The 27,834-nt window shown below is 38.7% G+C and overlaps 2 protein-coding genes across 8 annotated transcripts; both read right to left on the bottom strand.

Moving 5' to 3' along the window:
• Window positions 1-3,910: 3,910 nt before the first annotated feature.
• Window positions 3,911-11,877, bottom strand: LOC117816204 (high-affinity choline transporter 1-like). Its single transcript, XM_034688377.1, has 8 exons — window positions 11,694-11,877; window positions 11,253-11,366; window positions 10,827-10,982; window positions 10,591-10,739; window positions 8,060-8,203; window positions 6,751-6,904; window positions 4,675-4,892; window positions 3,911-4,515 (listed from the first exon to the last, which is right to left on the bottom strand). The coding sequence occupies exons 1-8, from the start codon at window positions 11,875-11,877 to the stop codon at window positions 3,958-3,960; spliced, it is 1,677 nt and encodes a 558-aa protein (XP_034544268.1). The 3' UTR covers window positions 3,911-3,957.
• A 1,884-nt stretch (window positions 11,878-13,761) lies between these two features.
• On the bottom strand, window positions 13,762-27,438 carry LOC117816555 (multidrug and toxin extrusion protein 1-like). 7 transcript variants are annotated; one of them, XM_034688882.1, is made up of 17 exons: window positions 25,895-26,226; window positions 25,647-25,801; window positions 23,680-23,781; window positions 23,501-23,569; window positions 23,131-23,279; window positions 22,031-22,073; window positions 21,838-21,882; window positions 21,629-21,726; window positions 20,646-20,743; window positions 19,887-20,068; window positions 19,642-19,750; window positions 17,758-17,833; window positions 15,750-15,819; window positions 15,530-15,662; window positions 15,326-15,420; window positions 15,176-15,239; window positions 13,762-15,099 (listed from the first exon to the last, which is right to left on the bottom strand). In XM_034688882.1, the coding sequence occupies exons 2-17, from the start codon at window positions 25,794-25,796 to the stop codon at window positions 14,858-14,860; spliced, it is 1,725 nt and encodes a 574-aa protein (XP_034544773.1). In that variant the 5' UTR covers window positions 25,797-25,801; window positions 25,895-26,226; the 3' UTR covers window positions 13,762-14,857. The 7 variants fall into 7 exon arrangements, with proteins under 7 accessions (XP_034544773.1, XP_034544774.1, XP_034544776.1 ...); XM_034688883.1 differs by having other exon boundaries at window positions 25,647-25,798; XM_034688885.1 differs by lacking the exon at window positions 25,895-26,226 and adding an exon at window positions 24,710-24,797 and having other exon boundaries at window positions 25,647-25,736.
• Between the last annotated feature and the right edge of the window lie 396 nt (window positions 27,439-27,834).

Here is a 27,834-nt window from a genome sequence, read left to right as displayed (position 1 = left end):
TGTGTTGTGAAGGAGAATTTGATTCAGGGGAAAATGCATTTGGCATTGTTTTTGACATAAAAAAACGTTTACGTATCTTTTTATGATTAATCAATGATTGATCGTTAACACTTCCAATACTTGAAATTAACATCCCTAGAAGAAGGTAAATTTGACTATTGTGGAACCCACAGCTCCAGCGTGAACAGTTTGCTTGCTGGACAGTGTTGTATACAAGGGTGTAGTGCTAGTAGTGATGGAGCGCACCTGTGAGCATGCACATGTATGGTAAGCACACGCACGATACGTGGCTCCTTTCAAAGATTGTGGATCCACCGCTCGTGCTGTGTCAAGTTCACATACATAAACTTTAGTGCTAATTGGATCATGATGTGCCCTTAAAAGTCTTTATGAATTTCAACTGGATTATGCAAACAGCAAGTATTCTTTTTCCTCACCTCACCATTCAGGTGCGCTCCGTCAGCACTTTGATTTTGCGACCCCCAGAGGATTCATTTGAAATAGTAGTTACGGAAAAATTGAAGTTATGGTCTTCTCTGCAATTTTTTCACTTTGCAGAGCCATCCCGCGGCTCGAATTGGACCCTCTGGTTGGCCGGTTTTGGCCCACAGGCCATATGTTTGACACCTTTGCTCTAGTATGTCAGCGTTTCTGAAAACCTTTGTTTTTGCTGTCCACACAACAATGAAACAACTGAGTTTACAAAAATCTCCACCTTGTATAGTGTTTTCGAAAACCTCTTTTCTCAGTGCCCTTAAACTCTGTTTACGTGTGGACGTAAAGCAAACAAAACAATGACTTTTCAGAAACACTGACTTACATGTGGACAGGCTATCAATCCATTATCCCCTCACCCCAACATTCACTCTGTACCAAACATTTACATAATCTACCACATGAACCCCAAAGTCCCCCAACACCGAAGCATGAAGATCAACAGGGAGAAAAGGTCAGTGAGAGCCAGCACATCACCAGGGTTATCAGGCTGGCACCTCTCTAGTTAGCTTCAGTGCTAGAGCTCCTCTTGCTAGATCGACCAAAGTTAGGTTGAGTCAGCAATTCCAATATGGCAACTGCAGACAATAGGCTTCAAAACTTTGCTTCAGAAACAATACCTGAATGGGTGACTACGTCTATTCATTATACAGTCTCTGGAGAAGACTTAAAGTAAAGAGGCAGCTTCGATGATTGTTTATCTTTAGCACCAACTCATAAATTCAGAAAACCTAAAATAAATGTTGGATTGTTTATTAATGTCCTGTCATTTTCCCTCAGGACTTCCCTCAACAGGTTTTAACAGTCAAGAGACAGAAAAACTCTATCTGGTGCCACATCTCAACAAAACCTGCATCACTGTCTGGGTTTTGTGTGCCCGTAACAACACTCAACACAGTTTATTACCCTTGCATATCCTTTTACTGACAAATACAAGCTATTCAAGGTCCTTTCCCAACCTCCTTGAGCGTTCTGGTGTTTAATGTATTGCTCCAGTAATCTTTGGCACATAGACAGTAGGCTAAGGGGATTTAACAGCTACAATATAAATTTCCACATTGTCATGTGATACATGAAGGACCTGGATTTGTATTTTGTTACAGGTACATCCTGTGCAATGATAAGTTTGTTATGTTGTTTAGTAAGACATTAAAAAATGATTCTGGTTTGAGTGACAGGCTATGGGATAAATTGCCTCTTTAAGTTTGGCTATGACATAACACTTACTGGGTCTAAGGTTGTTTATGAGCAGGGCAACATTAGATCCTGCTTTAACCTTTTTCTGAAATGTGAAACAGCTGTCTCATTGGCTGAAAATACAGCATGCCCCCCTGCATCGGGCAAGTCACCAAACACTTTGGAACTATTTCAGTTTCTGAACCCCAGGCTTCAGCTTGGGTAACGGGTAGGTGTTGGGATTTGTGCGACACCAGTCTCATCACAAAGAAACATGTGGGTCAGACATTCTTTTCTAAATTTATGACGCAAGTCAAAAAAGTCTTCCTGTTCCAAAATAGACTGACCCACATCTTAACTCAGATGCCCTATTAGGTCCCATACAACATCATTCCTTTGTGACAGAAGCACATTGACAACCTCATGCGAACAAAAAGTCATCCCCGAACATATCACTAGATAAGTTGGAAGTTCTTTGCAGCTTGGATCACACGTTGAGCTAATTAGCTCATTCAGCTGCATCAGTATGACGTTCCTTAAGTGAATAATACTGTTTAAAATAATTATCTGCATGGGTTGTTTTTGCAGATTGAATCGGCTGTTTAAACTCAGAGCCAACAGTGGCGAAAGGCCGGCTGCTGAAAAGTATCTGGCCTTACAGACTTGTGTTTCACTTATGTGGGGGGTAAATATAGCTCACTGGCATGATTTGTTGAGAAACAAAAATAATGACATAACTTTGAGAGGAGCGTAGGTGTCTATATCTTATACTCTACAGCAATTATAAGTGTTGATATGATACTATAAAACTTCTCTGAGGAGTTTTAATCTGGTTATAAAACAGATTGAAAGTAAGTCTCTCTGACAGCACACAAGACCATCAACCACAAGACTGACCATTTTTACAAAGCAAGTCCTATGCTCATACTTGGATGCATGCTCATGTGGTTTATAATGCACAGGTCCAGCACTCCATGGGCTAACCAACCAGCATGTCTGCCAAGTAGTTAATACTGATGGGTGATTATGTCATGTGATGTAAGAGCGTTGGGTGGTCAATAGACTAGAGGAAGTGTTATATAAACACAGTCTATTTACATCGATACGTGCGCTAAGTTTACTAGTGAGTTCTCAGTGTTTGCTCTATGACATGATGTTCGGTGAAATGTTAAACAACACCAAAACACATAATATAAGTGCAGTCAAAATGACCCAAACAGAGATTCTGAGGTTGAATAAAATGATTATTGACCAAAAAGTTGTTTCAATGTTCTATAAGCTCGGAGGTGGAGCCAAAGTCCCTACATTCTTATGTTTATACTGATTTCTTCAATTTGTTGGCTTGTAAAATACTTTTAAAGATGTTGTAAGCTTTAAATAAACCCTCTCCCAAGTGTGCAGTAATCTATGTATCATTAACATTTGTGATGTATATATAAACCAACAACAACCCTCCAGCTCTTCCTGCACATTATTGCTGCTGTTGAACAGCAGATCAAATTCTCTTTGTTTACATACATGCCCTCATGGAAAGTTGGATCAAGAGAGGGTCTGCTCCTTCCCACTTACAAATCAAAACATCCTGTCCGAAATCAGGATAATGATGTTAATAGTGCTATTCTGGAATCGGACAATCTGGGATACTTATACGAGCCAGAGTACACTGCAGAGAAATTAGAGTGTATGGAGGATGAAGAGGCAACTGAAGCCAAGAGTCAAGTACTGCCAGACAGCGGCAGGGAGATGTCTCATGCCAGCAACCACATGTGGTGCTGCTGAGGTAAACGTGCACCAATGGAAACACAAGTGGTCTTGTCTTTGGGACAAACCTCTAAATCCACAGCGGGAGGTTTACAAGAATGTGTAACATTGGACGTGTTTTAAATGATACAGTGTCAAGTTATTTCAGGGGTTATTTTGTGTCACTGTCTCTCCTTTTGTTCAGATACTTATATCCCTGTCCATGTGTGTTTCTCCACTGCATAATTATCTGATCACTCCTGATTGGCTTCACCTGAGCTTCAGTAGGCTTCTGTGTCCCTCTGTCTTATATGTAGTCTGTGTTTCCTTGACTATTTGCAAATTAGTCTTTGGTTCAAGTGCTTTTTTGATTTTTTGCCATTTTACAGAGCAATATAAACCATCCAGTTCTGTACAACAGAGGTTAAAATAATAAAGTATGTTACCACTACAAGCAGTATCAACTTGCAGTTAGCATCTTAAAAAAGAAAAACACAGATCTTGATCAAATCTTCACTAGCAACTTTTCAAACAGAACAGAAACAGTCATGACTCTAACATCGGCTGTAAGGCAACTCCAAGTCTGTTCTCGTCACACTCAGCTTCGCTTTCTGTTTCTTCAATGCGATTCTGTGTGACAGCATCTGCTGGTGATACAGTGACGTTATGCTTGACTTTAAAAATGTCCCACCTCTCAGGTAAAAGGCTGTGGTTAAACATGAACCAAGCCAGTGAGGAAAAAAACAAGATGGTTACAAAAGTGCAGAGCATGGCGATTGTCCTGACAGGGGACTTTTGGACGTAGATGCCATCTTCCAGTGTGCAACCAGGAAGACAAAGAACAACAGGAAGTCCGACTGCGTTCTCTCCTAACAAAATCCTGACAGCAAGCCCTATGATGTAGCCGGCCATGGCACCGTAGCCATTCGTCACATCGAAGAAGAGAACGGAGATCAGATGAGGGAACATCAGGGTGTAGGAAATGTCTGCTCCAAGAATCCAGAGGAGCAAGGTGCTGTTAGTGTAGAAGGTGATGGATGTCCCAACTAGACCAACCACCACCACTGTGACCCTAATCACCCACTGCATTTCAAAGTCTGATGCCTGGGAACATAAGAAAGGATCATTCATTTGTTAACCTAAGTTTTACAGACCTCATTTTGATTTTTTTGTGTTTCAGCAACTTTGGGAAGAAATCAGGACAGCCTAAAACTAAAAACATGTGTTATTGAGCTGCCACCACCATCGTTTCATCCTCCTCACCTGTTTACGCAGGATGTTCTTGTAGATGTTAGAAGAGAAAACAGAAGTTGCCGACAACAGGCCAGAGTCTGTGGATGACATGACAGCAGCAGCTACAGCTCCGATCCCAATGATTGAAATGTAAGAAGGAGTGAGGTACTGTAGGGTAAGGGGCAGGACCAAACTGCCTTCACCACGCACATATGGAGATGGAGAGCCATACAGTGTTTGGTTCCAGTCTGAGCAAGAGAAATGACAACAGTTATACTTCATCCCTTCTATTCATGTAGCACTTGTAGAAATTGACCTCTGTTCTGTGATTAAAGCTACACAGGAACTTTCTGCTAGTGTCAATTTTGGCGCTCCTAGTGGTTAAATGATGATGCGAAAACAGGAGTGATTTGCATTAGCATGCATGCAAAAAACACTTCCACTCTAGGAACGATTCTGCTTTCTCCTACTGTCTTGTGGTATTGCTTTTGTGTTGCAGAGTCAAGATGTCAAAAGTTAGAGCTAGAGACGTCAACTGATCTGGTTGGTTGCAAGTCCCAGCACCAGAGGATCAAAGAAAACAACGTTATTTTTACAACAATATCCCGGCCACAGTTGGTGCTAAATGCTTGTGTCAACCACTTTACCTCAGACCGCTTGAACAGTGAGGGCCAGCTGGGTTTGCTGCAGAACTGACTCTATGAAATGATCTCTACCGGCAGTTTGTGACCCAACAACAGCAGACATGCCATGAGAAAGTGTCGCCACCTTGTGATAATATTTAGAGTTGATTACAAGAAACATTTGGCTTGGTACTGGTGTGGGTTCTTCTGGAGCACTCGCCATGTTTATTTTGTGTTTTTCCACCTCTGCATCCATCCGCACAAGTCTACACAACCAGGACATGCTGTAAACAGCTACAAATACATGATTGAATACATATACAAGGAACTGTATATTGTTATATGAAGAAAATCCCTGCATTATTTTTTGTTGTTTTAAGACATTTTCATACTAATCCTCATATGACATGTATCAATGCACAGCTATAATACATATTGTTGAAGAAGCTATTGCATTTAAATTAACCCAGTCTTTATATGTTTTTCATCCTTTTTAAAGCAGAACCCTTTGCCAGAATCACTATTTCACTATTGTCTAAAAAAAAATATATGAGTTCAATGTTTAATGTAGCTTGACATTTAATGTTTCATGCTTGTGTATCGTGTGGCAATGACATCAACTTCCATATCAAGGAGCATGAAACACAGTAAGTCTAAGTTTCATCCACACAAGTAAGAACTAATCTTAAGGTTAACATAACATTTTGTGTTTTAAGTCACACTGACTTGTCTGCATTAAACAAAATTTTAAAAAGGAGGGGCGGATAGGATATTGCCAGATATGATGGGAATTTACATGTGACATGAATGTTGATAATGAACAACATTGTTCTGCCTGCCACCTTCCCTTCTTAATGTATTTGCTGTGAGAAATGATGGTAATTTCTATAATTATTCATTTCATCTTAATGATAAATATATATATAAAAAAACTTTATACAACAAAGATGTCATGCTGGTGTCAATATAGTACCTAGAAATATTTAGAAGCCAAGGGAATAAGCAGTAGCAGTTTATGCCAAAGACTATAATCTATTAAACATGACCGTTTAAGAAGCAGTAAATGACTCAGTGTATCACAGGACAATAGAAACAAAAGTGTGAGTGTTACTGTAAGAGATTATGGAATTGCTGCTGTGTTTATCCCTGAACAAACTCTCTGTGGCTTTGGGAGATAAAAAAAAAAAAAAGTTTTCTGAAACAAAGATCTAACAGTAAGCTCATAGAAATGCCTGGTATCTTAAGTGTCTGGAAGTTCTGCTCGTTTAGTCCAAACATTTTTTATGTAATACTCAGCATTTAAAATCAGTTTTTTTAAAACTGCATATAAAGTCCACTATAACTTGCAGAGGCTATAGACCTATGGAGGCAGTCAATAAAGAAGCACTGTTTTCTGATACATTACACTGTAGTTTGGTCAAACAATACATATAAATAAATAATGGTCACAATCTAATAGTCTGGATTAATGGTCTATTCCCACCTGTGGAAGCAGCAACAGCCCCAATCAAAACAGGAGGGATTCCCATTATAGCGATAACAAGGGCAGCAGCGTAGCACGTTAACTGGGCTGTGAGCGGTGAGGAGGCAGACAGCGTCCTCTGGTGGAAGCTCTGAAATGAAACACTCCCAAGACCCTGGGTAGATGAACAGAGCAGAGAGGAAAAATAGACAAATGACTACAAACTATAAATATTCATCCAGTCATGTTGCATTTTTGTCATTTCACTTACACAATTAAAAAAGACACTGGGGGAAACACTCTAAAGTTCCCTGATCTATCACTCACTCTCGGATCAGTATTTCAGCTTTCCTTCAGTTGACTGGAGTCAACACAGAGCACAACACTGAGACCAAGAACTTACTTGAGTGAACTTTTTTTCAGTGCACAGAAAAAAAAGAAGTATAGCTGAGTATCCATATAAAGAAAGGTTTGGATGTTTCTGATGCATACAAAATATTTGTAGATTTAAATGAAGGCAATGGAGAACTACAAATAGTGCTATTTTTGAGTGATACAAATTAATGCAAATAAATAGTGGTTCACTTTTTAATTAAATCATGCAAATAAAAAACTGTTTTCTACTTTTCTTTGTTGCCACAGTTACTATATGACTATAATACTATGGTTGTTTGGCTGTTGTGTTATTCTGTCTTGTTCTGATGTCTGTTTTTGGATTGGCCTTCTAGTGCTTGCCTGTGGCTGTGAGCAACATTTAACCACTGTGAGGGACAGAAGGGGTTGCTTGTCTCTGGCACTGATATTTTGTGGGGTCACAGGCTGAAAAGTTTGGGTACTTCAACTACTCTATAGAGTAGCTGTCCAAAAAAAGGCGTACAATTTTAGGGAGTAAATTGCATATTCTATTCCAAAAACTCCCCATGTAACTTTAGTTCTGTCAGGTTGAGGTTAGGTAAATGTTATATTTTTTTTCTGAATTACTTTGGATGCAAGAATGCATTGACATGTATGACTTTGATTATTAGATTCTGCTGGTTTCTCTTCTCTGTAGTCTGTCATGCACAGACAGCTAGCTGAAACATTGTTGTGCAGGGAGTCTCAATAAGAAACTCTCTTTCCCTGAAGCAAGTCTAACTGTGAAGATCAGGTTTTTCTTATCTCCTTCAAAATGACAGCTTTTTGATTCTCTTTACATTGTGTAGTTTAGGTATCTTGACTGCACACAAGAAGTAGTATTGGTGTGTTTTGTGTTTGTCCGATGGATTTACAGCTGTTTTTGAGCTTATGGATGGGACCAAGTAAATATGATACTGATGGATATTTAGCTTACAAGCATCAAGAAGTCATCAATCCATTTCCAGAAGTTGCCAAGGTCCAGCTTTCCGACCCAGGGTTCTTGGAAGGTGTTGTTAAATGCAGTCAGAGCAATACTAGTGGATGTGGGGTTGAGCAGCAGAAAGGGAATACACAACCACTGCAAAGAAACATTGAGACCATCAGACCAGACATCCTACAGAACTTCCTTATCTGTAGACTGAACCAGTCATGTAATACAATATGCCCCAACTCAAACAAGCAAATACTGCTGTCTGTCATGGATGGCTTTCCAACTTTTTACATTTTCTTTGTTTTTTTGCCTAATATGTTTATTATTTTAACATTTTACATGTCTTCATCTCATCACGTCTTGATAGTTGCAACAGTCTCCTTACCTTCATCAAGCAGGAATATTTAAATCAGCTTCAGACCACATACAAACTCAGCTGCCAGACTTTTAAGCAGAACCTAGAAAAACCACCATATTCCTCCTTTTTAGCCTCCCCTCACCTGCTTCCAGTACTTTCAGAAGATATTGTAAGATATTTTTTGCATCCTTTAAGGCAGTTCATATAGCCTCTGTCCATGCTTCATGTCTGACCTCTTGGTCACATGTGAGCCAGTATACAGCCTGAGGTCCTCAGATAGAGATTAAAGACCCTCTGCCATGAGTTGATGTTTAGTTTAGTTAGTCTTTTGTTTCCTGTTTTATTTTGAAGTTCTTGATCGTCTGTGTATTCAGTGTAGCTTTACTTCCTGCCCTTTATTTACCTGATTAGTTTCACCTGAGTAATCAACACAGGTGTTCCACACCTGTGTTGATTACTCTGTGTATTTAGTTTATCTGTTTTCTCTGTCCTGGGTTGGATCATTGTATGGTTGTTTTCAAAATTGCCTACTATACTAGCAGTACACACTGATTTGGCCAAAATTCAGTATGTAGTGTGCAGTATGTGAAAAAAAGCAAAATCTGCAGTATGCAAAAACTACCCCGATGTTGTACTGATTAAGAAAAATGTCTCAGTGTGCATCAGACCAGTCTCCCTTGCTAACTGTTTCCCACGATGTACAGCGCCTGTTCCGCTTTTTCTTTTTTTTTCTCTTTGGACCGGGGGCACTCCGTTTTTAGGTGCTGTGAAAATTATTAAATTACATATAAACCCCTTCTTAACTTATTAAATCATAAGTGATGCTGAATAAGCAGTCTCGCTATCAGCTTGGCCATGGTTTTCTTCCGCTTACCAAAACCGTAAATCCAGTGACATCTGGCTCAGCATAATGCATAACAGATCGAACAGAACAGTCATACTGCATACTAAATTCAAACCCGGTATAGTAGGCAGTACTGCGTACTACATTCGTAGGTAGTATGTAGCAGGCCGTTTTGAAAACAGCCTTCATATTTGTAGTGTTGTCTTTTGAATTCAGTTTCTTGAACATATTAGTAAGTTTGTTTGTACATTTTGTCCTTTTATTGTTAAATCTTTATTTTCTGTAACATTGGGAATAAACTGAGGAGGACCCATGAACTGAAAATAAAGATTTAATAATAAAAGAACAAAAGGTAAAAAAAAAAAACATAATAAAATGTTCAAGAAACTGAATCAGGTTAATCAAAAAGGAGGGAAACACACAAGGGCAGGAAGTAAAACTGAACTGAAAACACAGGGGATCAATAACTACAAAATAAAACAGGAAACACAAGTCAAGACTAAAACACTAGAAAATACAACAAGGGACATGGGTCACTAAACACACAATGAAGACAAAGGATAACTAATACAGAATAAACACAGGGAGGAACAAAGTCAAGAAACACGAGGAAAAAAATTAACTAAACATCAACTCATGACAACCTCTATGTGTTCCTCAAGCATGGCTGAAAACAAGGGATGACAGAGCATGTCCGGTTAAAGCCCTGAAGCTTTGGAAGCTGCCTGAAGAAATCAGGTCAACAGACTCATGGATCACTTTTGAATGTCTTCTTAAAATGTAGTGCCATAGAAGAACTTTCCCCAGGTACACTAATCGTATTGACCATCCTGTTGTTGACTCTATGATTTTATGCTTTGTATTGACTATTTAACCTTTAACCTTGTTTTGCTTTATTTTTGACATGCAGATCACTTTGTAATGTAAGACTAGAGAAGTGCTTTATAAATATAGATCTTTGTAGAATTATAATGTTGGGTTATCAGATCTATCTCAAATCATTTTCATAGTTAGATTTTTTTTGTGCGTTTCCTGCTTTTGCTGCCAAAAAAGAATCAATAATGTTTATTTCCACTTTATTTTCAAGATTTTGACATATCACTCTGTTGTACACAACAAAATCAAATTAAACTAACTCATTTCAAAATGGTTATAAAAACGTTGATGTGTACCGAAGATACAAAAACAAAGTACTACAAAACAGATATTTTATGGAGCTTATTTTTCGATCACACAACAAGACACAAAGATGAAAACGATTTATCTATTTACTTGAAAGATTTAAAATGATTTTCCTTTGCTTCTTGATAAAGATGTAGCAATGTAACTCACCAAACTGAGGAAAGCCAGGGAGAGCTGGATGACGTCTGTGTAGGCCACTGAGTACAGGCCTCCTAACAAAGTGTAGATGATGGCTACAGCTGATGATATCCAAATAGAGTAGCCGTAGGGTAAGTCCAGTATCACACTCATAGTTGCTCCTGTTGGACAAACCCACAAACACTGAGAGAGGTCAGACTCTTTCATTGTATCAAAGTGATTTTACTTGCTTAGGTATGTTTGTTTACCTAAGCCCAGCAGAGTGCAGGACACCCACAGCACATCCACCATCAGGGAGGGAAGTACCAGAGCTCCACTCAGTACTTTTCCATACTTGATTTGGAACGGGTCCATCATGGTGATATACTTCTTGTCCCTCAATGGCTTGGCAAAGAAAAGTCCACCTTGTGCAGTAAATAAAATATAAAACATAAACTTATAATTATTACATGAATAATTGATTCAAACTTCACTTTTTGTTGCACAGTTTCACTCCCCCTGGTTTTAATTATTGATTATGTTGGCACAGTGCTGTTTCTGATATCCAGAACAGCTTACTGAAACAAAGTCCTACCCCTGTATTCCCGTATATTTCTCTGTAACTGTTTGGTAAAATGTTCATTCCTGAAATGAGCATCAGATAATCAGCTCTTCCTGCTGCTTGTGTGACTTACCTATAATGAAGGACACAGAGTATTGTACAGGCATGAGGGCCCACATCAAGCCCAGTTTAGGAGAATAGACTGCCTCAGTCGTACCCAAGATGAAACCACCTCCAACCCATGTAGCTACAAGATAATGACACAAGCACACACATACACACAAACTTAACCCCAAATATATTGTGGTTTTATATTTTACATGCACACAAGATTTTCTTGTTTCATTGTTTGAAAGAGATTTGAAGGAGAGATATTGATCATGCTTGTTGAGGATGTAGTGCTGGCAGCTTTGTAACAGCCAGGTTTAGAGTGAGAGCACCATAAGTATGTTTGAAAAACAAACAAAATTCTTGTTAACTTAGCAATTCAGCGGAGTCCTGCTACCAAAAAATGTAAAGAACACACAGTTAGTAAAGAAGTGACAAAGTTTCTGACTCTAACAGAACATCTTACCAGTCATGGTGAAAATCCCAACCACCAAGTTAATATCTCTGTCTCCAAGTAACACAACCTCTGTCCTGTCTCCACTGCTCTTCCTCTCAGCCCTCCTGGACTTTTGGGCGGCCCACATCCCCGTCCCCAGAATCAGGATGTAGAACAGAACCACTGCAACCACACCAGGGATGTTCAGAGCCATGGTGATACACTTTTGTAGGGCACTATGATACAGACTGATCAGTCAGATGGGTGGCAAATACAGATGTTGCTCTTGGAACGAGAGCGTACATAATCAAAGGTCATAATCCTAAAAACCCTGTTTGGGAAACAAAAATAAGTTCATCTGAGTGCATTGTGTTGATGATCTACAAAACAAGGCAAAGTGTAGTTACAGGGATTTACTTTCTGTTGTAGATAGTTATATTAATGCTACCATTATGTAAGGACCAACATTCATGTGTGTAGAAGTTCCAGCCTTTAAAAAAAATAAAAGTTGACTGAATTCTGGAAACTAACTTTCTGGACTGTCTGTCCTTTCTCCATCTTGTTTAGTTGTTAAATAGAGATTACCTCCTACATTCTCGTATATTTATTTATTTATTATATTTTTGGGCCTTTTGCCTTTCTTTGATAGAACAGCTGAAGAGAGACAGGAAATGTGGGGGGTAGAGAGTGGGGGAAGACATGCAGGAAATGGTCGCGGACGGGAATCGAGCCGGTGACCCCTGCAACGAGGACTGTAGCCTCTGTATAAGGGGCGCTTAGACAGGCCACCAGCGCCCCTTCGTAGATTTATTTTAAAATAAAATGTAATCTTTCTTTCAGTGTATCCATAAGATAACTATTAGTACTTGTTTATATTCTTATATACTGAGACAGATATCTGTCTTTGATAAATGGCTTTCTGGTTGTCTACAGTCTATTTTGAGCATAGACTCCTAATTTTGTGGTTGCTCTACTTAACTCTAAAAACAGATGTAGGGTTGTAGGGTCAACTTTCTGAGAACATGTGCGTACACTACTGGATCAAAATGGCACCTGGCCAATGCCACACTAAGCTTGTCTAGAGCCAGCCTGCATGTTTGCAGTGGAAATGCTGGATCTTTTGTAACACATGAATGAAGAGCAGTAAATAATGTCAGTGAGTGAAAAGAAAAATCAAAACACTTACCTTTCATTATTTAATCATGCACTGAAACAGGAGCACAACATGGCACAATATAAACCCTTCCTTAATAAAGCCAACAGTAGAAACAATGTAAAACTATCCTGGAATCAGTTGCATTAAGATATTCAGCTCAAAGATGGCCTCCCAAAATGTCATAAACAAACTTATGCAACAGTTGGTTCTGTAAACTAAAAGGTCAACACAGACAGTCTGGTGTTCATGGGCACATATAGTTCTGTCATAAAAAGCTAAATGCTAAAGCTAAAATGTGTTTGGAGGTTTAACCAAAAAAGTAATCCAATTTAAATTCAGTTAATTTAAACCGAGTAAAAAAACATTCATTGGGTAAGGACATTGTGGTTGTAAGAAAGATTTTACAAAATGTTGCCACTTTGGTTGTACATGTTATGTAATGGTGTACAATATCAAATATGTTTGCTTTGTTTCACCTGAGACTTATAGGGCATAACCCCATCCTGCATGTAGTCAGAAGTTTTCTCACACTCAGACTCTTGGGGTATCATGGTTAATTTAGCAACCCATTCAATACCTGCTTCTTGTACAATTTCTCCCGCGCAACCGTTGTTACAGTCTTTTAAAGTCCCTTAAAACTCATTAAGACACATTTGTCATAATGATGATTTTGCTTTTATTTAAAATGACATATGACTTTGGATGTCATGAAAATAATTTTCAAAACTTACATGATTCTATGAACTGCTAATTTCACTTTGCTGTATTTGGTATCTCTGTGACATGAATGCTAACAGAGGTATACAAAAAAAATAGTCTCATTATATGAGACTGATGCAGGATCATCCTCATCTATGCAGCATGTACATGATGTTTATCTTTATATTATAAATGCAACAACAATGAACCCCCACACCAAAATGACCTGAATTCAAAAGAGGATACCAGAGTTCTAATAAGTTGGTCTTTATTCGGTGCTCATGTGGCATAATGGTACATAGACTTTCAGCTGATCCAACACGTGTAATGGGATTTTAATGTACTGTATATCTAACTTACAATATACAATCACGACATGTTTCTGAATGTTGTATCTTATTGCCTAAACCACAGTATGTAAACATTTTAATGTATTACTTAGAGATTGACACATTTTGTTTTTGAACTCTACATGAACTACTGCAAAAAGTGTGAACTCAAACAGACACAAATATAACATTCCATAACACATTCTTAATCCATTTTTTTACTTTGGTTGTGTAGGGATCACAAGTAGACTACAACAAAGTCATGGTGACTTTAAGTTAGTGAACTTTCATCAAATTGGTTCTGGCTGTTATTTAGGCAAACACCTCCCAAAACACCTCAAATTGACAGAAAGAAAACATACAGGTAGTTATCCCATTAAAGTCCTCTTATTGACTCAATACATCATGTGGCCTCTTTTAGTCCTCTGACATGTTGGAAAATGTCTGGATTTCTTTGGCCTTCAAGATATTTCACCCTTACACCCAGCCCTCTATCAGAGTGACTGTTCAGTTATTAACGCATGTCAAGGTTTTTGGCTAGATGTAGCATAAAGCTGTAGCACCAAGGCAATGATCTTCTGTGGGATCTACAGCACTGGTGTCCCCGTCACACTATAAGGTAATTCATTGTGAACATGAAAGTATGGTTTCACTAGCAAGGACCTCACCATCAACAATATGCAATTTGACACTTACTTACTGATTGAATTGGAATAGTGATTTTAAATTTGACGTTGAACTTGCTATTGTTGGTTTGAAGGCAGAGCCTCCCTTTAGGGCCCAACGTGGAGGAGGTAAGAAAGTAACAGAAAGAAAAATTGAGGGAGGGAGGGGTGTGGAGTGTGAAAACAAAAGGGGAAGATAGGGGATGATTTGAATTTATAAGTGTGCGAGGTTGAGGTGAGGTCTTGCTCCAAAATTATTTCTATACAGCATCACTAAAAGGCAGATATATGTAACTCAAAAGACAGATAACCAATCTGACTGCTGGTTTTAAATAACTCAAGGTCTCATTTCAACAGCTTGATGAGGAATTCACTGGCAAAGACCCCAATTATGAGGATTGCAACCATTATGAGCAATACAAGGCCACGCCGTAAGACTAGTTGTGATAATGACAGAACATTTCCCACTGTAGTGGTTGAGGATTTAGTCGGCTCTTGAATTTGCACCTCAGAGTGCCTGATGTCGTCCTCGGCATTCTCATAGATGGATTCGGTAGCAATGACCTCCGCCTGATTGTGATTTGAATCTGGGGGTTTGATAAAGAACCTTCAGTAATAATACATTTGTTACATAAGGATGTTTCACTTTTTGTCAGAGGTTACCTGTATTTTCCATCCCTGTCATCTCTTTTTCATCTTTGATCTGCACACCTGCTCTCAAACGAGCCTGATCGGACATTTAAAAGGTTTAACTTCAAACACATCCTGAGACAAACCTAAACATTCTTTTGATTGAGGGATGCAGCCACTTACCTCTTCAGCAGCCTTTTTCCAATCAAGTTTGAACACCAGTATGACAAAGAAAAGGGACTGCATGAACACGCAAACAACAAGTCCTGTCCATAGGCCTACACAGAGATGGGAGAAGAGCTTTTAGCTTGTGAACATAACCATAAAACAGGAGATAAAAACATTTAGCAGTAAGTGCAGAACTTTACCGTAACGGTTTAGTCTTACCTACAATGCCCATGTTTGCTGCAAACATTAGGGACACACCGATAGGGAACCCAATGAAGTAGAATCCTACAAGATTACACAGAGCACCAATCAACTGTTTCCCCGCTCCTCTGAGAACACCTCCAGTCACACCCTGAGGACAACAGAGAATACGTCAGTTCCCATTTTATTTATGATAATATAAGGTATGAAATAATCATAACTAATGAAATGTTCTCACCGCAACTGCATCAAAAACATGCATGAAACAAAATATTATCATGACGTCAGCAACTCTTTGTAAAATGTCTCTGAAAAATAAGCAGACAGAGATTCTTGATATTATTTAGGCACAAGGGTGGGGTTACATGTTCTTAATACGTTTATGTCATATGTATGTGAGGTTGCTTCATGTAAAAAACACCTAGCCATAACAATAAAATCCAAAATGTGTAATATGACTGTGATATATAACTTGTGATTGATAGCAAATTAATTGCGCATGTTTGATCTCTTTTAAATGTACCTCAAATGAATCTAATCAACATGGACATATATGCTTGTTTATTAAAACTTAATTTCAATCTTTATTTGAAAGTGTTAGCATCAGTAGTTTTGATGTTGTATTATAAACTCATAAGAGTTCATGTAAGTAAATTAAACAGATTGTTATTCCAAATTTAATAAGAATCTATTCTATATTGCAGCGAATAAAAATATCTCCTTAAAATTTATGTTTCTCACCGAAACATGAATTTTCCAAATATTGACGTGACATTTAAACACATCATGATGCCATTTTATTTACCTGAAAGTCATTTTTTCTCACCTTTAATACACCCAAATGTAAGCCTACAACACCTCCTTTAATTAGCTTACTAGCCTCCATCCTGCCAATTTTAACACAGATGTCAACATTGGAATACTTTTTTATTTTATTTATGGTCTTGATAGAAGGTTTAGGTTCTGCAGCAGTTGGTAGAGTTTTTTCAACATGAAGACAGTTAAAGGTATTGTATTTAGACAAACTCTAGACCTCCAACCTAGCTAGCAACTGACCATCAGAATTGGTCTCAGCACAGTTTAATGATGTATGTTTTGTGCATCAGTGATTTGATTTAACAGACATGGATCATCTCAAGATATAATGTCATTTCATGAAACCTACGAGACTTGATAGCAGTATGACAAGCTCAAACATTAATGATTCTCCAGTTTCAAAGATGTTGAACCGGGTCCTTCATAGAACCGTGTTTCCTTTTCTTTATCCATTTCGTATCAAGGAGGTTTGTATGTTCTTGGCCTCCACGAGGGCACTGCTACACTTCTTTCTGATTTCTCACAGGACGACCAAGGGTCACAATCACATAACAGGTGTGCATATGTTAGTCGCACAGGGCATTCATAGGTCAACTCCCTCCCTGTCTCAAAACACATCAAACCGTAAAACCAGATCTAAAAACTGGATTACTTTAAAACGCAAAGGTTTAGAACTGAATGGAGAAAGGCTGCTTTTGTTTTGGTATTGCTGCCCCATTACATGGAATAACTTTCAAAATGCAGCTAAACTACCCTCTCTGATATCTTCTGACATTTTTATAGAGGTAGTGTTTGAGCCACTTAAAGAAAGTACTTGCAATTGTTTTAAACGTGATAGCATTTAGAACAGTTTGGGTCTGCAAGCGTGAATGTTTTGTTTTCTGTGACTATTTTTAACTGTGTTTTTATGTGTTTTTGTTTTAATTGCATTTAATCGTATTGCTGAGAAACCTGTCTCAGTGGGTCCTCCCTTCAAAAATAAAGGATGAATTTCAAAAAAAGTAACGTTAAAAGGAATTTGAGTTGCCTAGTTTTTAACATGTGCACTTTGACAGCCCTAAAAATATCCTTTGGGCTCGTCCTGGCTCCTTTTTTTAAGATTGAAGAATCTGTTTTTAAGTTTTCTAACCAGACAAACAAATCTTGTGTCATTTATTACTGTGAATAAAGTGTGACATTATGCAATACTTTGAATGCTTGTGTTTGTTTAAGTTATCTGAAAAAGAACAAACTAAGAAATGGATGCTGTATGGCAGACATGTTGTGGCAGTTCTGATTTTGTGTGGGTTCAGAGGGAGGATGAACTTATGTAATATATTAAAGTCTAGTAGGCAATATGTAACCAAGCCTTTGTGTCACGTGGAATGAATCAGCTGAATAAATCACTGAGTGAGTCAAAGTGAATGATCTCGTGTTAAGAGTTTACTTACTCCTCTGACGTGAAGATGTATCCGATGACATTTCTAACGATGCTGAGACCAGCTCCAATGAAACATGCGATAATGACTGCCACAGAAACAGAAAAAGAATAATGCTGTTCATTAATTGACTGTGTTTGAGAAGTGTGCTCTCAGCTGGCAGATCATTTTCAGACTTTTGGAACTCATCAAGAAGGGGGTGACAGCCAATACAAATTATTTTTGGTGTTGGGATTGACTGTTCATTCTTAACAATTTATCTAGGCAAAATTGCTGCTCGGCTTTCAGTGTAAGAGTTAACACTTATCTAAGAATGTATTAGCAGCCAGCAAAAAAGAGATATCTATTACAACATAATCCTTCATTCAAGATCATAACAACTACAGCACGCTAAAGGTGAAGTAATCACTCTACAAAGTCACACCTACATCTGTCCCTCCTGAAATGGCAGGTAAGAGTTACTGTTCACAACAAGACAAGGGGATATTCAATAACATTACTGTTACACATGCAAACATAAATAATACTTAAAGTGCTGTGGTTGTGATTAATAAAAATTGAATAATTAATTATATAACCAAAAAATAATACAGTGGGAGTATTCCTGCATCATAACAAACAAAATGTAGTGTAGATCTTAATAAAAATACCACACATAAGAAAAAAAACTCAAGTAATCCCTGTGCAGTAATTAAGGTTACATTAAGATTATAAAACTGCGCTTGAGTCATTTCATTGTCATTTGAAGTTTGTTTTTTAAGCAAAAGAAAAATTGATTAAAATTGTAAATAGAGTTGGGTGTGAAAAAGATCAGATATTTAAATTTCAAGTCATATCGCTCAGCCCTATGTTCTTGTTTTGGTAGTAGATCAACAAAGACTGAGAGTGTGACTTCATGACTATAACTGCTTGTATTTGCTCAATAACAGCATTTGAAAATCTAGTGAATGAGTCAGAGCAAATAACACACACGCGCATGCAAACACACACGCACGCACGCACGCACGCACGCACGCGCGCACACACACACACACACACACACACACACACACACACACACACACACACAGACACACACACACACACACACAAAATGTTTAAGACCCAATGGAAAAACTATTTTAAGTCAGGGAAAGTCTCTCCTTAAATCGGTGGCAGAAAGATTAAAAAATCACACAGAATATCTTGGTTTACTTATCAACTCTGCCCATAACACAGTTTTTATCACTAATATTAACGGAATCAGCTCAATATCATCTATAAATTCCATGAAGAATAGAAGGATTTCTGTCCAAACAAGATACAGATAAACCTTATCTGGGTTTGTTTTCTAAAGGCGGGACTATTGTAATGGTAATCTTCAAAGGTCTTTGCAAAAAGAAAAACAATCAGACTGCCGCAGCTCGTCCAGTGTCCCTGCAAACACCAAGAAAGTGAAGCACATTATACTGGTCTGTAAATCCCTGCATTGACCTCAGAAGTGTTGAAGATTTTAAAATCCTATTATAGAAGCACTTCCTGATCTTAAACCTTGATATAAGGTTTTTCTGATTTACTTGTGTGCTTTGAAGCATCCAGACCCTTCAGGTCTTCTGGGAGAGGTTTACTCAGTGTTCTCAGGATCAAAACCAAGGAAGGGGAAGCAGTCTTTAGTTTTTTTGCCTCCCATCTGTGAAATAAGCTTCCGACATTCCTGAGTTCTGCTTATACTACAGCTTATGCACTATATGGCTTTCTCTTTTTCATGCAGCTTTTTAGTAAGTTTGATGTTTTACTTTTCTAAAGCTCGAACTTTGTGATGATTAGTGTTTTATGACAATTATATTCTTTTAAATTAAATCACGTTTTACTGGGACAGTGTTTCAGGTGACATGCAGCACATGCATTAGTTCTTACAGGTACATAGGATGGGGACTTTGGAAGACAGCTTGGCCTGCTCTACATTTCCTGCACCAAGAGCATTCCCCACCCGAACACTGGCAGCAGCAGAGAACCCTAATGGGAACTGTGGGGGGAAAAAAAGATACATGATGAAAGATGCTTTAGCTTTACTATTAGCTTACTGAAAATTAAAAATACACTAGTTTAGGGTTTGCATTAAATACATCATTAATGTAAGGAAAAACTTGAAGAGGATTTACCATGTAAGCTACAACAGCCAGCTCATACACGATGGACTGGGCTCCGAGCTCAGCCTCACTAATCACTCCGGCGAGGAACCCTCCCATTTCAAACAACCACCACTCCAGACACAGCATGAGCATACTTGGGATGGCGAGCTGGACGAAGGGTCCCCACTCCTGCAGACAGTCCATTGACCAACCTGTGGGTTTTTAATTTACACTTCCTGTTAGAGCTTAACACTGTGAGCAGCTGGATTTCCACATGTCAATTATAAACGTGTGTCAAATTATGCTTGACTAAGTTTACAAGTTTATACTCAAACAATATGCAAATACAGCAGGTGTGTTTTGTTTTATATAAGCTTGGAATTTGGTTTAAAACTAACAGGGTTCACTCAGCACCTAAATGACTGTGCAAACTGCTCTTTCAGGTAACAAAGAGCCAGAATGACTGAACATGTTGTAAAATCTCTAGCCTTGCATACAAATTCTACATATTTCCTCTAGCCACCTGCGTCATAACTGTAACCTCTCCTCCAAAACACATTACACAGTGATAGAGTGCAACTACTTTAGTCAAATATTAAACAAAGTAATGGTCAGACTTGTGTTTACTAAATGTTGCCTAACACCAGAGACTCAAATTCTGGCAGATGCTAACACTACTGGCGATAATAAGATAGCTAATACGCCCCAACCTGTAAAAAGGAAATAATACATGTGAATCCATTTCATTTTGTGTTCGAGTTTCTCAACAAGAATAAGAAAATAGCTCACCTCCCCATGTGGCCTTGTGGAGACCCCTCCAGCAGATGTAAACATACAAAACCACAGCCAACAAGTACTGAGAGATGGCATTAGCTGCTGCAGATCCACTTTAAAAATAAATAAAACATTTTAGATATTAGAGCAATGACAAAATATAAGTGAAAGAAAGAAAAGTTGTAGACACTTCTTTGCAACAGATATCAATACTTAACTTAGCTAACTAGCACTTTAGCAGAACAGACATGATAGAAATGTAATACAATATTCATTAGTATGTTATAATTAGTGTAAAATCATCTGAGTATAAGACTAATTTTCTTCGTGTTAACTTAAAATAAGCCTTTTTTTTATCTACATGGAAGCGAATCCTTTCCACAGAGGTCGCCATCTTTCAGCATCATATTTCTAGCACAGAACAGACAAACTAGTAATACAAGCATTTTTGTACTTGGTGAGTAGACTTCAAAAATGCACCAGTTGGAAGACGAGGATAAAGTTGTTGAGTGCAAAATAATTTGTATTGATAGACGTTTTTCATAATAAAACTTGACAAATAGAGGATTATTATCATGCATCACAGGAGCTCATGTCTTCGAAGCTACAGAGTGTTTCAATCTAGAATCTAAGCGCTAGATGTTGCTACATATCTCAATTTCTACACACTATACCTTTAAGGTCTATGAAAGTAAGGTTTATCTGGACATTTTGTGTCCACATTCCTGATGAGAACATGACTAAATAGCGACGCACTGATGGACAGGGTAAACTCTGAACAACGTCTTCCAATCTGGTAATTGAGTTAAAATGAGAGATTTTGGAAAGTGGGGAAAAAAATGATAACTGCTGAATTGGATAATAGTTCTGACATGTGTCAATACACTCCTGGACAATCACCACCCATGATGAGTATAGTATTAAATATGACATTGAGGACTATGATGAATTACTATTCAATTACACTGTATTAGAAAATAATAGTTTTAGAAACTCACGCAACGCCCATGTCTAGACAGTAGAGAAAGACGTAGTTGATGATTGCGTTGATGATATTTCCAATCGCTCCAGTTATGACTTGAGGCCAGATTATTCCCTGTAAGCCACAGAACAACATTTAATACTAAAAGATTCCTTGTTTCAGGTTAACTTTCAATCACTTCTGTCCAGGCATTAGCTCTGATTTAATATGTTTGCTTTGACCCACCTGGTTTTGAAGATATCTCCCCTGCAGCTGGTACATAAAAGATGCCTGAAAAAGGACAAAGGAATGATAAATATGATTGTACAGTCAGTGTACTGACTGAGCAACAATATAAAAGCTCTTTGAAATCTTCTATATATTATGTAATAATTGTTACTACTGCTATACAGAGAGTTTAAAATGCACTGAAACTCACTGGAAGTGCAGGCATGAAGATCTTCACGTAAAGCTGGGCGAGACTTCAAGCAGAAGGAAAAGAAATTGTAGGGTTGAAACATATTATTGTTCTTTATACTTTATACTTAAATGAAGTGTTACTAAATATTGATATCTATCTATCTATCTATCTATCTATCTATCTATCTATCTATCTATCTATCTATCTATCTATCTATCTATCTATCTATCTATCTATCTATCTATCTATCTATCTATCCATCCATCCATCCATCCATCCATCCATCCATCCATCCATCCATCCATCCATCCATCTTTCTATCTATCTATCTATCTATCTATCTATCTATCTATCTATCTATCTATCTATCTATCTATCTATCTATCTATCTATCTATCTATCTATGACCATGTTGTGTAGTCACAAGTGATGAACTGTCAGTTGTTCTGATTCACAGATAAACAAATACACTGTGATTTATTTAACACTAAGATGTTCCTTCTGTTGTCACTAAATTCTAGCTTATGTCTGATAATTACAAATATTTATTTTTGTTACGTCAAATGCTGCATAGATTTAGTCTTGGAATACTGGGAAATAAAGGATTTGATATTCTGTGTGCAAAAGTTATTACTTTGTAAAATGACGCTAATACTCTCTTCATAAAATGATCAAACTAAGTTCTTAAAATGAACCCCTTTAAATGCAGCAGGCAGCTTCTTTCATCAAAAAGCTTTAGAAGCGTTCTGTAATAAATCTGCCAAGCATAGGAAGGCAAAAAGTGTTAGCCACTAGTTTAAGCAACTTATAGCTCAGGGGCCAGAATGCTCACTCAACAAATGGTGCACTTAGCATGACTAAGAGCAGAGAAAAACACATTAGACTTTAAGTGATAATGTTATAAATAATAATGACTTCAAATGTGTGGTAATGATGCTCTAAATGAGTATCTATTTCAAACACGTTTGTCTTGCCTGTGCTTGAGTTAACTGTTTATAGCTTTGGATATTTTTTGCACAGCTGCTCTTAATTTCCTTAAATGTTAACAGTTTTTGCAGAACTATTAGTAAATGAGTTGCTTCAAGTGCCTGTTGTTTTTGGGGTTAATAATCACCCACCTGGCTACTTCTGGACTCTGCTTGGCAGCAAGTAGGAGAGGTTCAGTGTTGATGAGAATGGCCCAGCAGGGGAAACAGGCCAATAACAGAATCAGAATCCCTCTCTGGAGAATCACTCCCACACGCTTCAAGTTACCGCTCCCATATGTCTGCATGAAACAGGTAGACAGATACTCAAATAAGCAATGTTGGAAAACACTGATTGCACCAATAAAAAAGGGAAAGACTGGGAATCAAAACTAACTTGATACTAAAGCTCATTGTTGAATTGTTTCAAAGCAGACCCCAGGATAATCTGAGAACTCAGCAGTTACTGTTTTTGTCCAAGTAAGATGAATACACTGAAAGAACATCCTTTTGTGAGCAATACCTGAGATATTAGGGTATCACAAGTCAACGACAAACCAGTGCCAATAGAAATACCCGTCACATTCACCACCTGCAATTAAAACAAACACATGTGGGAAAACATACATGTGGAAAGACAAGCAGTGCTTACAGGTTGGGATACCAGTCAAGACATGCATAGGGCTAAAAAAAACATCTCACCGCAATCGATAGCGCTACTCCTGCAAGCTCTGTTTTTCCCAGGTGACCACAGAACACAGTGCTGACAAAACTTATCATAAAAACCATCAACTGGGAAATGACCTGGAGAGAGAAGCAAACAAAACCTTTAGAAAAAGACACAATCAATATACAATACATAAAACCTAGAGATTGGCGATAAAACAAAGCTTGATAGGGGAGTGTAATCTGTTATAACCTATGTTGACATGGGTAGATCAAACAGCCTATTACAGTCAAAAAATACATTAATAGCTGGTCTGCAGTTTTTTGCTTGGTAAGCTACCAGTCTAAAAGTTGATCTCATCTGTAAATTTAAAAGAATAAAAATGAAATGTTAGGCATGAATCGGGTGGAGAGTCAACTCCATTGATCATCCTGAGAAAAAAAAGAAGACATTGTTGACCAAAAAGGGAAGCACGACTGCCAATATCTGCTTGTTAACATTAGCTCAGCTGGCATCCCCCTTCACAGTCCATTCTTTGTCCACTGAAGAGCACTAGAGTAACATTTGACCTTTTAAGATTGCAAGTCTACAATAGCTTTGAATCAAAGCTCTGCTAGCTTCACGCCTTACTACTTGATCCAAGAGGTATTGCTGGCCCAGTGTGTGTTTTTACATGGCGTGACGGTACTGCGGAAGAGCAAAAAACAAACTTGTTAACACTCGGGTGAAGTGGCTGGACATTGGGATGGCTGTCAGAAGGTTGGCAGTTTAATTCCCAGTTCCTAGAGTCTGTATGTCCTTGGGCAAGAACCCTAAATTGCTTCCAGAGGAATAGCTAGTGGTGTGTGAATACCTTTGAGTGGAATTAGTTAATACTGATGGACACTTTCAGAGCCTCTGCCAAATTGTGGGAATGGGTGAATTGCTTTGAGAAGTTGTCAGCACAGCAGTGGTACAATCTGGTCCCACCATTACTCCTCCATGACATTTACACTGAAAGCAAGACTTTCCAGGGGTGTAAATCTTACATCTTGAACTGGCAACATAAAAGGACAACTCATTTACCTGATCCTGCTTTCTTTTGTTGTCTTACTGATCTTAAATGCTGGGTGAATTTCTTTTCCAGGGAAGGGGACCGCTGTTGATAACTTGGCTTGACGTAAAACAGAGACTGGAATGAAACAATCTGGCATCCAATGAAGGATGAACACTGAGTTATCATTACCCATGACAAGCTGGGCTCTTGAAAACAAGTTAAGCTGGTGTTGGCAGCAGCTCAGCCTGCAGCCCCTCGTGATGCTTCATGTCTGTTGCAAAGATTCAATAAGACACTCTTTAAGTGGTTTATTTTTAATTGATCTTAATTGTTTAGTCATTGAAAGAGAATTCAATCTTACAAGGTTGTTGTGAGAGTAAATTATATTATAAAGTTTTTCCTCTCTCGTCTGTCTTTCAACCTGCTATTAAATATATCTAGAGATAAACATTTAAATAAATCAATTAAGAAAAAAGAATGCTTTTCTTTTGTTATATGCCTCATCCCTCATAGACTTCAGAAAAAAGATGAGGTAAAATGTGCTGCAGTGGTTCTAAAAACTTGCGATGTGAAAAAAATGTTTTCTCCTTTTTCTGATAAGATCCGTTTGCACAAAACTGTTGTGTATACAATAATGATGTTTTAATCACTGTATAGCCAATACATAATTAAATGAATGAAAACAGTACAGTAAAATCGCTTGAGTTATCGTACTGTGAAATATTTTAATCAGTGCAGTCTTTATGAAGAGTAATCCTCATTCATTATGACGATTTGGAGGCCACGGGAATGTAGTTTGAACACCCTTAAATATTTACCCTTCATTCAAAACTGTGTAATTAAAAGTAAGTTTACGCGCTCCACTCAAGACTATCCTGAAGCAATCCATATACATTCACACCGTGAATGCACAATACACAGAATATAGACTTGGATTTACTGATGTGCGTTTAAATTGACTCTTACCACTGGTCCCGCTAGTCTGAAAAGTTGCACGAGCTCATTCCGGTACACCGGTGGGATTAAGCTCTTCATGCGCTTCAGGCAGGAACAGCAGCCTTCACTGGAGCTCTGGATAGAAGAAGCCGCTTCAACAGCTTTCATATCTTCCTTCATTCCTGCTGTATGATTCATTTGAGTTTTGTCAGAGCTGTCCATGATTGAAAAGTTATTGTGTTGTGATCAGACTGCCAGCCAGGACTCATTACGGTTACCTTTCCCCTTCTGATAGTGTCGAAGTCAGGACAGTCAGTAAAATGCGCTTGAAACCACCATGGAGGGGGTTGAGGGGGGGTTACGCACGAGCTGCAGGAGTGTCCAGAGAAGCCAACCAACTCGTGGAGTTTTGGGGCGTCACTGCCATTAAATCTATAATGTTGCGTTCAAGTACCCATTATGGGACTCAGAGTACTTCTACGCACTCTGAAAACAAATAGTCGGATGTGATCCACAAAGCTGGTATAGTTTAACAAACTTATTCTTAAATAAAACGTACAGTTTGTACCTCTACACAGGGGCGTCGCCAGGAATTCTGGGCCCCCTGAAAATATATCTCAGTGGCGCCATCACCACAGCCAACCCTACAAAATATAACATTGCTGCTATAATACTGTAAAACAAAAATATATGGTTGAAACTGTCCTGGTTAACTGTCTCAAATCTAAGCTACATATCAATATATATTTTACGACGGCAGCTATATGTGCTGATATCCTGCAACAGAAAAAAACACACAGAAGGGAATATAAATAATATATGTTCTCATGGTACACTGATACTGATGCAATAAATACTGAACAGTAAATATCTAAGACATGGTCATAATTCAAAATTAAGAAAACTAATACATTTATTTACTTTTTAAAAATTTAAAAATTTAATTTTTCACATATCTTGTCAAGGTTATCCACACCACCCTTGCAGTGGTTTTTGTCTGTTTGATTGTTTTTTTCCCCCATCGCTCACGGCCTGCTCCCGATGTTTGGACACGGCTGTGTGGGTCTTGTGAAGGCGAACAGGGAGGAGATGACAGGACTTCCCCGCATCACCTAGAGCTCAGGGGGAAGCTCTGGTTTGTTCTTTCTTATCGTCCCTACAAGAGCCACTTTATTCCTCAGCAACTCCTCCACCAGACCGTGGGAGGAGAAAAAGTTGTCGCAAGTCACCTTTACACTGGTGAGCCCTTGTGTCATCTCCTTGATGACTCTACTCCCCTGGTCCTCTCTGGCTTGCCGCCTGCCTGCTTCCCCGTGTACATGGACATTTTCAAGGCATAGGACATTTCCACGTTGCAGAGGACCGCCACCTTGAGGATGTATCTCTTAAGTTTTTTCTGTATATATTGCTGGAAGGAATAGCGGCCACGGTATGTGACAGCATTGGGGGCAGCTTGTCCTCCCTCAGGTGCCGCGGACAGGAAAGCTTGTGGTCAAACCTGAGGTAGCTGTTGATCATTTTGCAATTATTTTTTGCCATGGTGGCCCGAAAGATGGCCCGGCCCGTGAGGCTGTTTCACAAACCGAGGAGTGACTTGTGGTGGGACTGATACACTCCCGCCAGCACCAGCAATCCGAGATAAGCCTACAGGTCTGTTATCTCAATGTCCCTCCAGTGAGGGGCGCAGTGTTTCCCGTGTGTGTTGGTGTGGTAAACAACACGCTGCACTGTTTCCTCCATGATGAACTGCTGAAAGCTGTCCACCATGGTTTGGATGCATGAAATGGCATACCGGATAGGCCAATGGACAACTCCTGCGGCCGCCGTGACGTAGCGCAGTGTTTCCACGTTGGTGGGGGCCCATCGGATCTCGCCATTCTTGGACATCCACCCACGGCCGCTGCTGTTCCCTCTTCTCCGCTGTCGGATGACTCGGGGGAGTAGGTGGTGGAATCTGACTCAGGCAAGGATTCACTTTCTGCTGAATCTGTAGCCTCCAGGTCAGGGATCTTGGATTTGTTGTCAGACTCGGACTCGGACTCTATCACCACCCCCAAAGTATCCTGCACCTCTCTTTCCATCTTGCAAGGTAAAAAATGACTAATTCCCCTGGCTGCATTTTTATAGAGCTGGTTGCAAATGCAGCCGTGTAAACGACTTAAAAAAAAAGTCTAAGATTGACTGTTTATTTAAGAAGGCTGTTATGCATTAACGGCAC

Source organism: Notolabrus celidotus, chromosome 7, assembly GCF_009762535.1.
Source record: "Notolabrus celidotus isolate fNotCel1 chromosome 7, fNotCel1.pri, whole genome shotgun sequence".
Taxonomy (NCBI): domain Eukaryota; kingdom Metazoa; phylum Chordata; class Actinopteri; order Labriformes; family Labridae; genus Notolabrus; species Notolabrus celidotus.
This window is presented reverse-complemented; position numbering and strand designations above follow the sequence as displayed.

What these genes read in the sequence shown, in the direction of transcription:
- LOC117816204 (XM_034688377.1), bottom strand. Translation starts at nt 11,877, where the DNA reads ATGGCTCTGAACATCCCTGGTGTGGTTGCAGTGGTTCTGTTCTACATC. An exon ending in TGGGATTTTCACCATGACTG is followed by an intron (nt 11,367 to 11,693) that starts GTAAGATGTTCT and finishes ATTATCTTGTAG; the next exon opens with CTACATGGGTTGGAGGTGGT. An exon ending in CTCTGTGTCCTTCATTATAG is followed by an intron (nt 10,983 to 11,252) that starts GTAAGTCACACA and finishes TTACTGCACAAG; the next exon opens with GTGGACTTTTCTTTGCCAAG.
- LOC117816555 (XM_034688881.1), bottom strand. Translation starts at nt 25,838, where the DNA reads ATGGACAGCTCTGACAAAACTCAAATGAATCATACAGCAGGAATGAAG. An exon ending in GTGATACCCTAATATCTCAG is followed by an intron (nt 23,280 to 23,500) that starts GTATTGCTCACA and finishes TGTTTCATGCAG; the next exon opens with ACATATGGGAGCGGTAACTT. An exon ending in ATGTTTTTGATGCAGTTGCG is followed by an intron (nt 15,663 to 15,749) that starts GTGAGAACATTT and finishes TGTTGTCCTCAG; the next exon opens with GGTGTGACTGGAGGTGTTCT.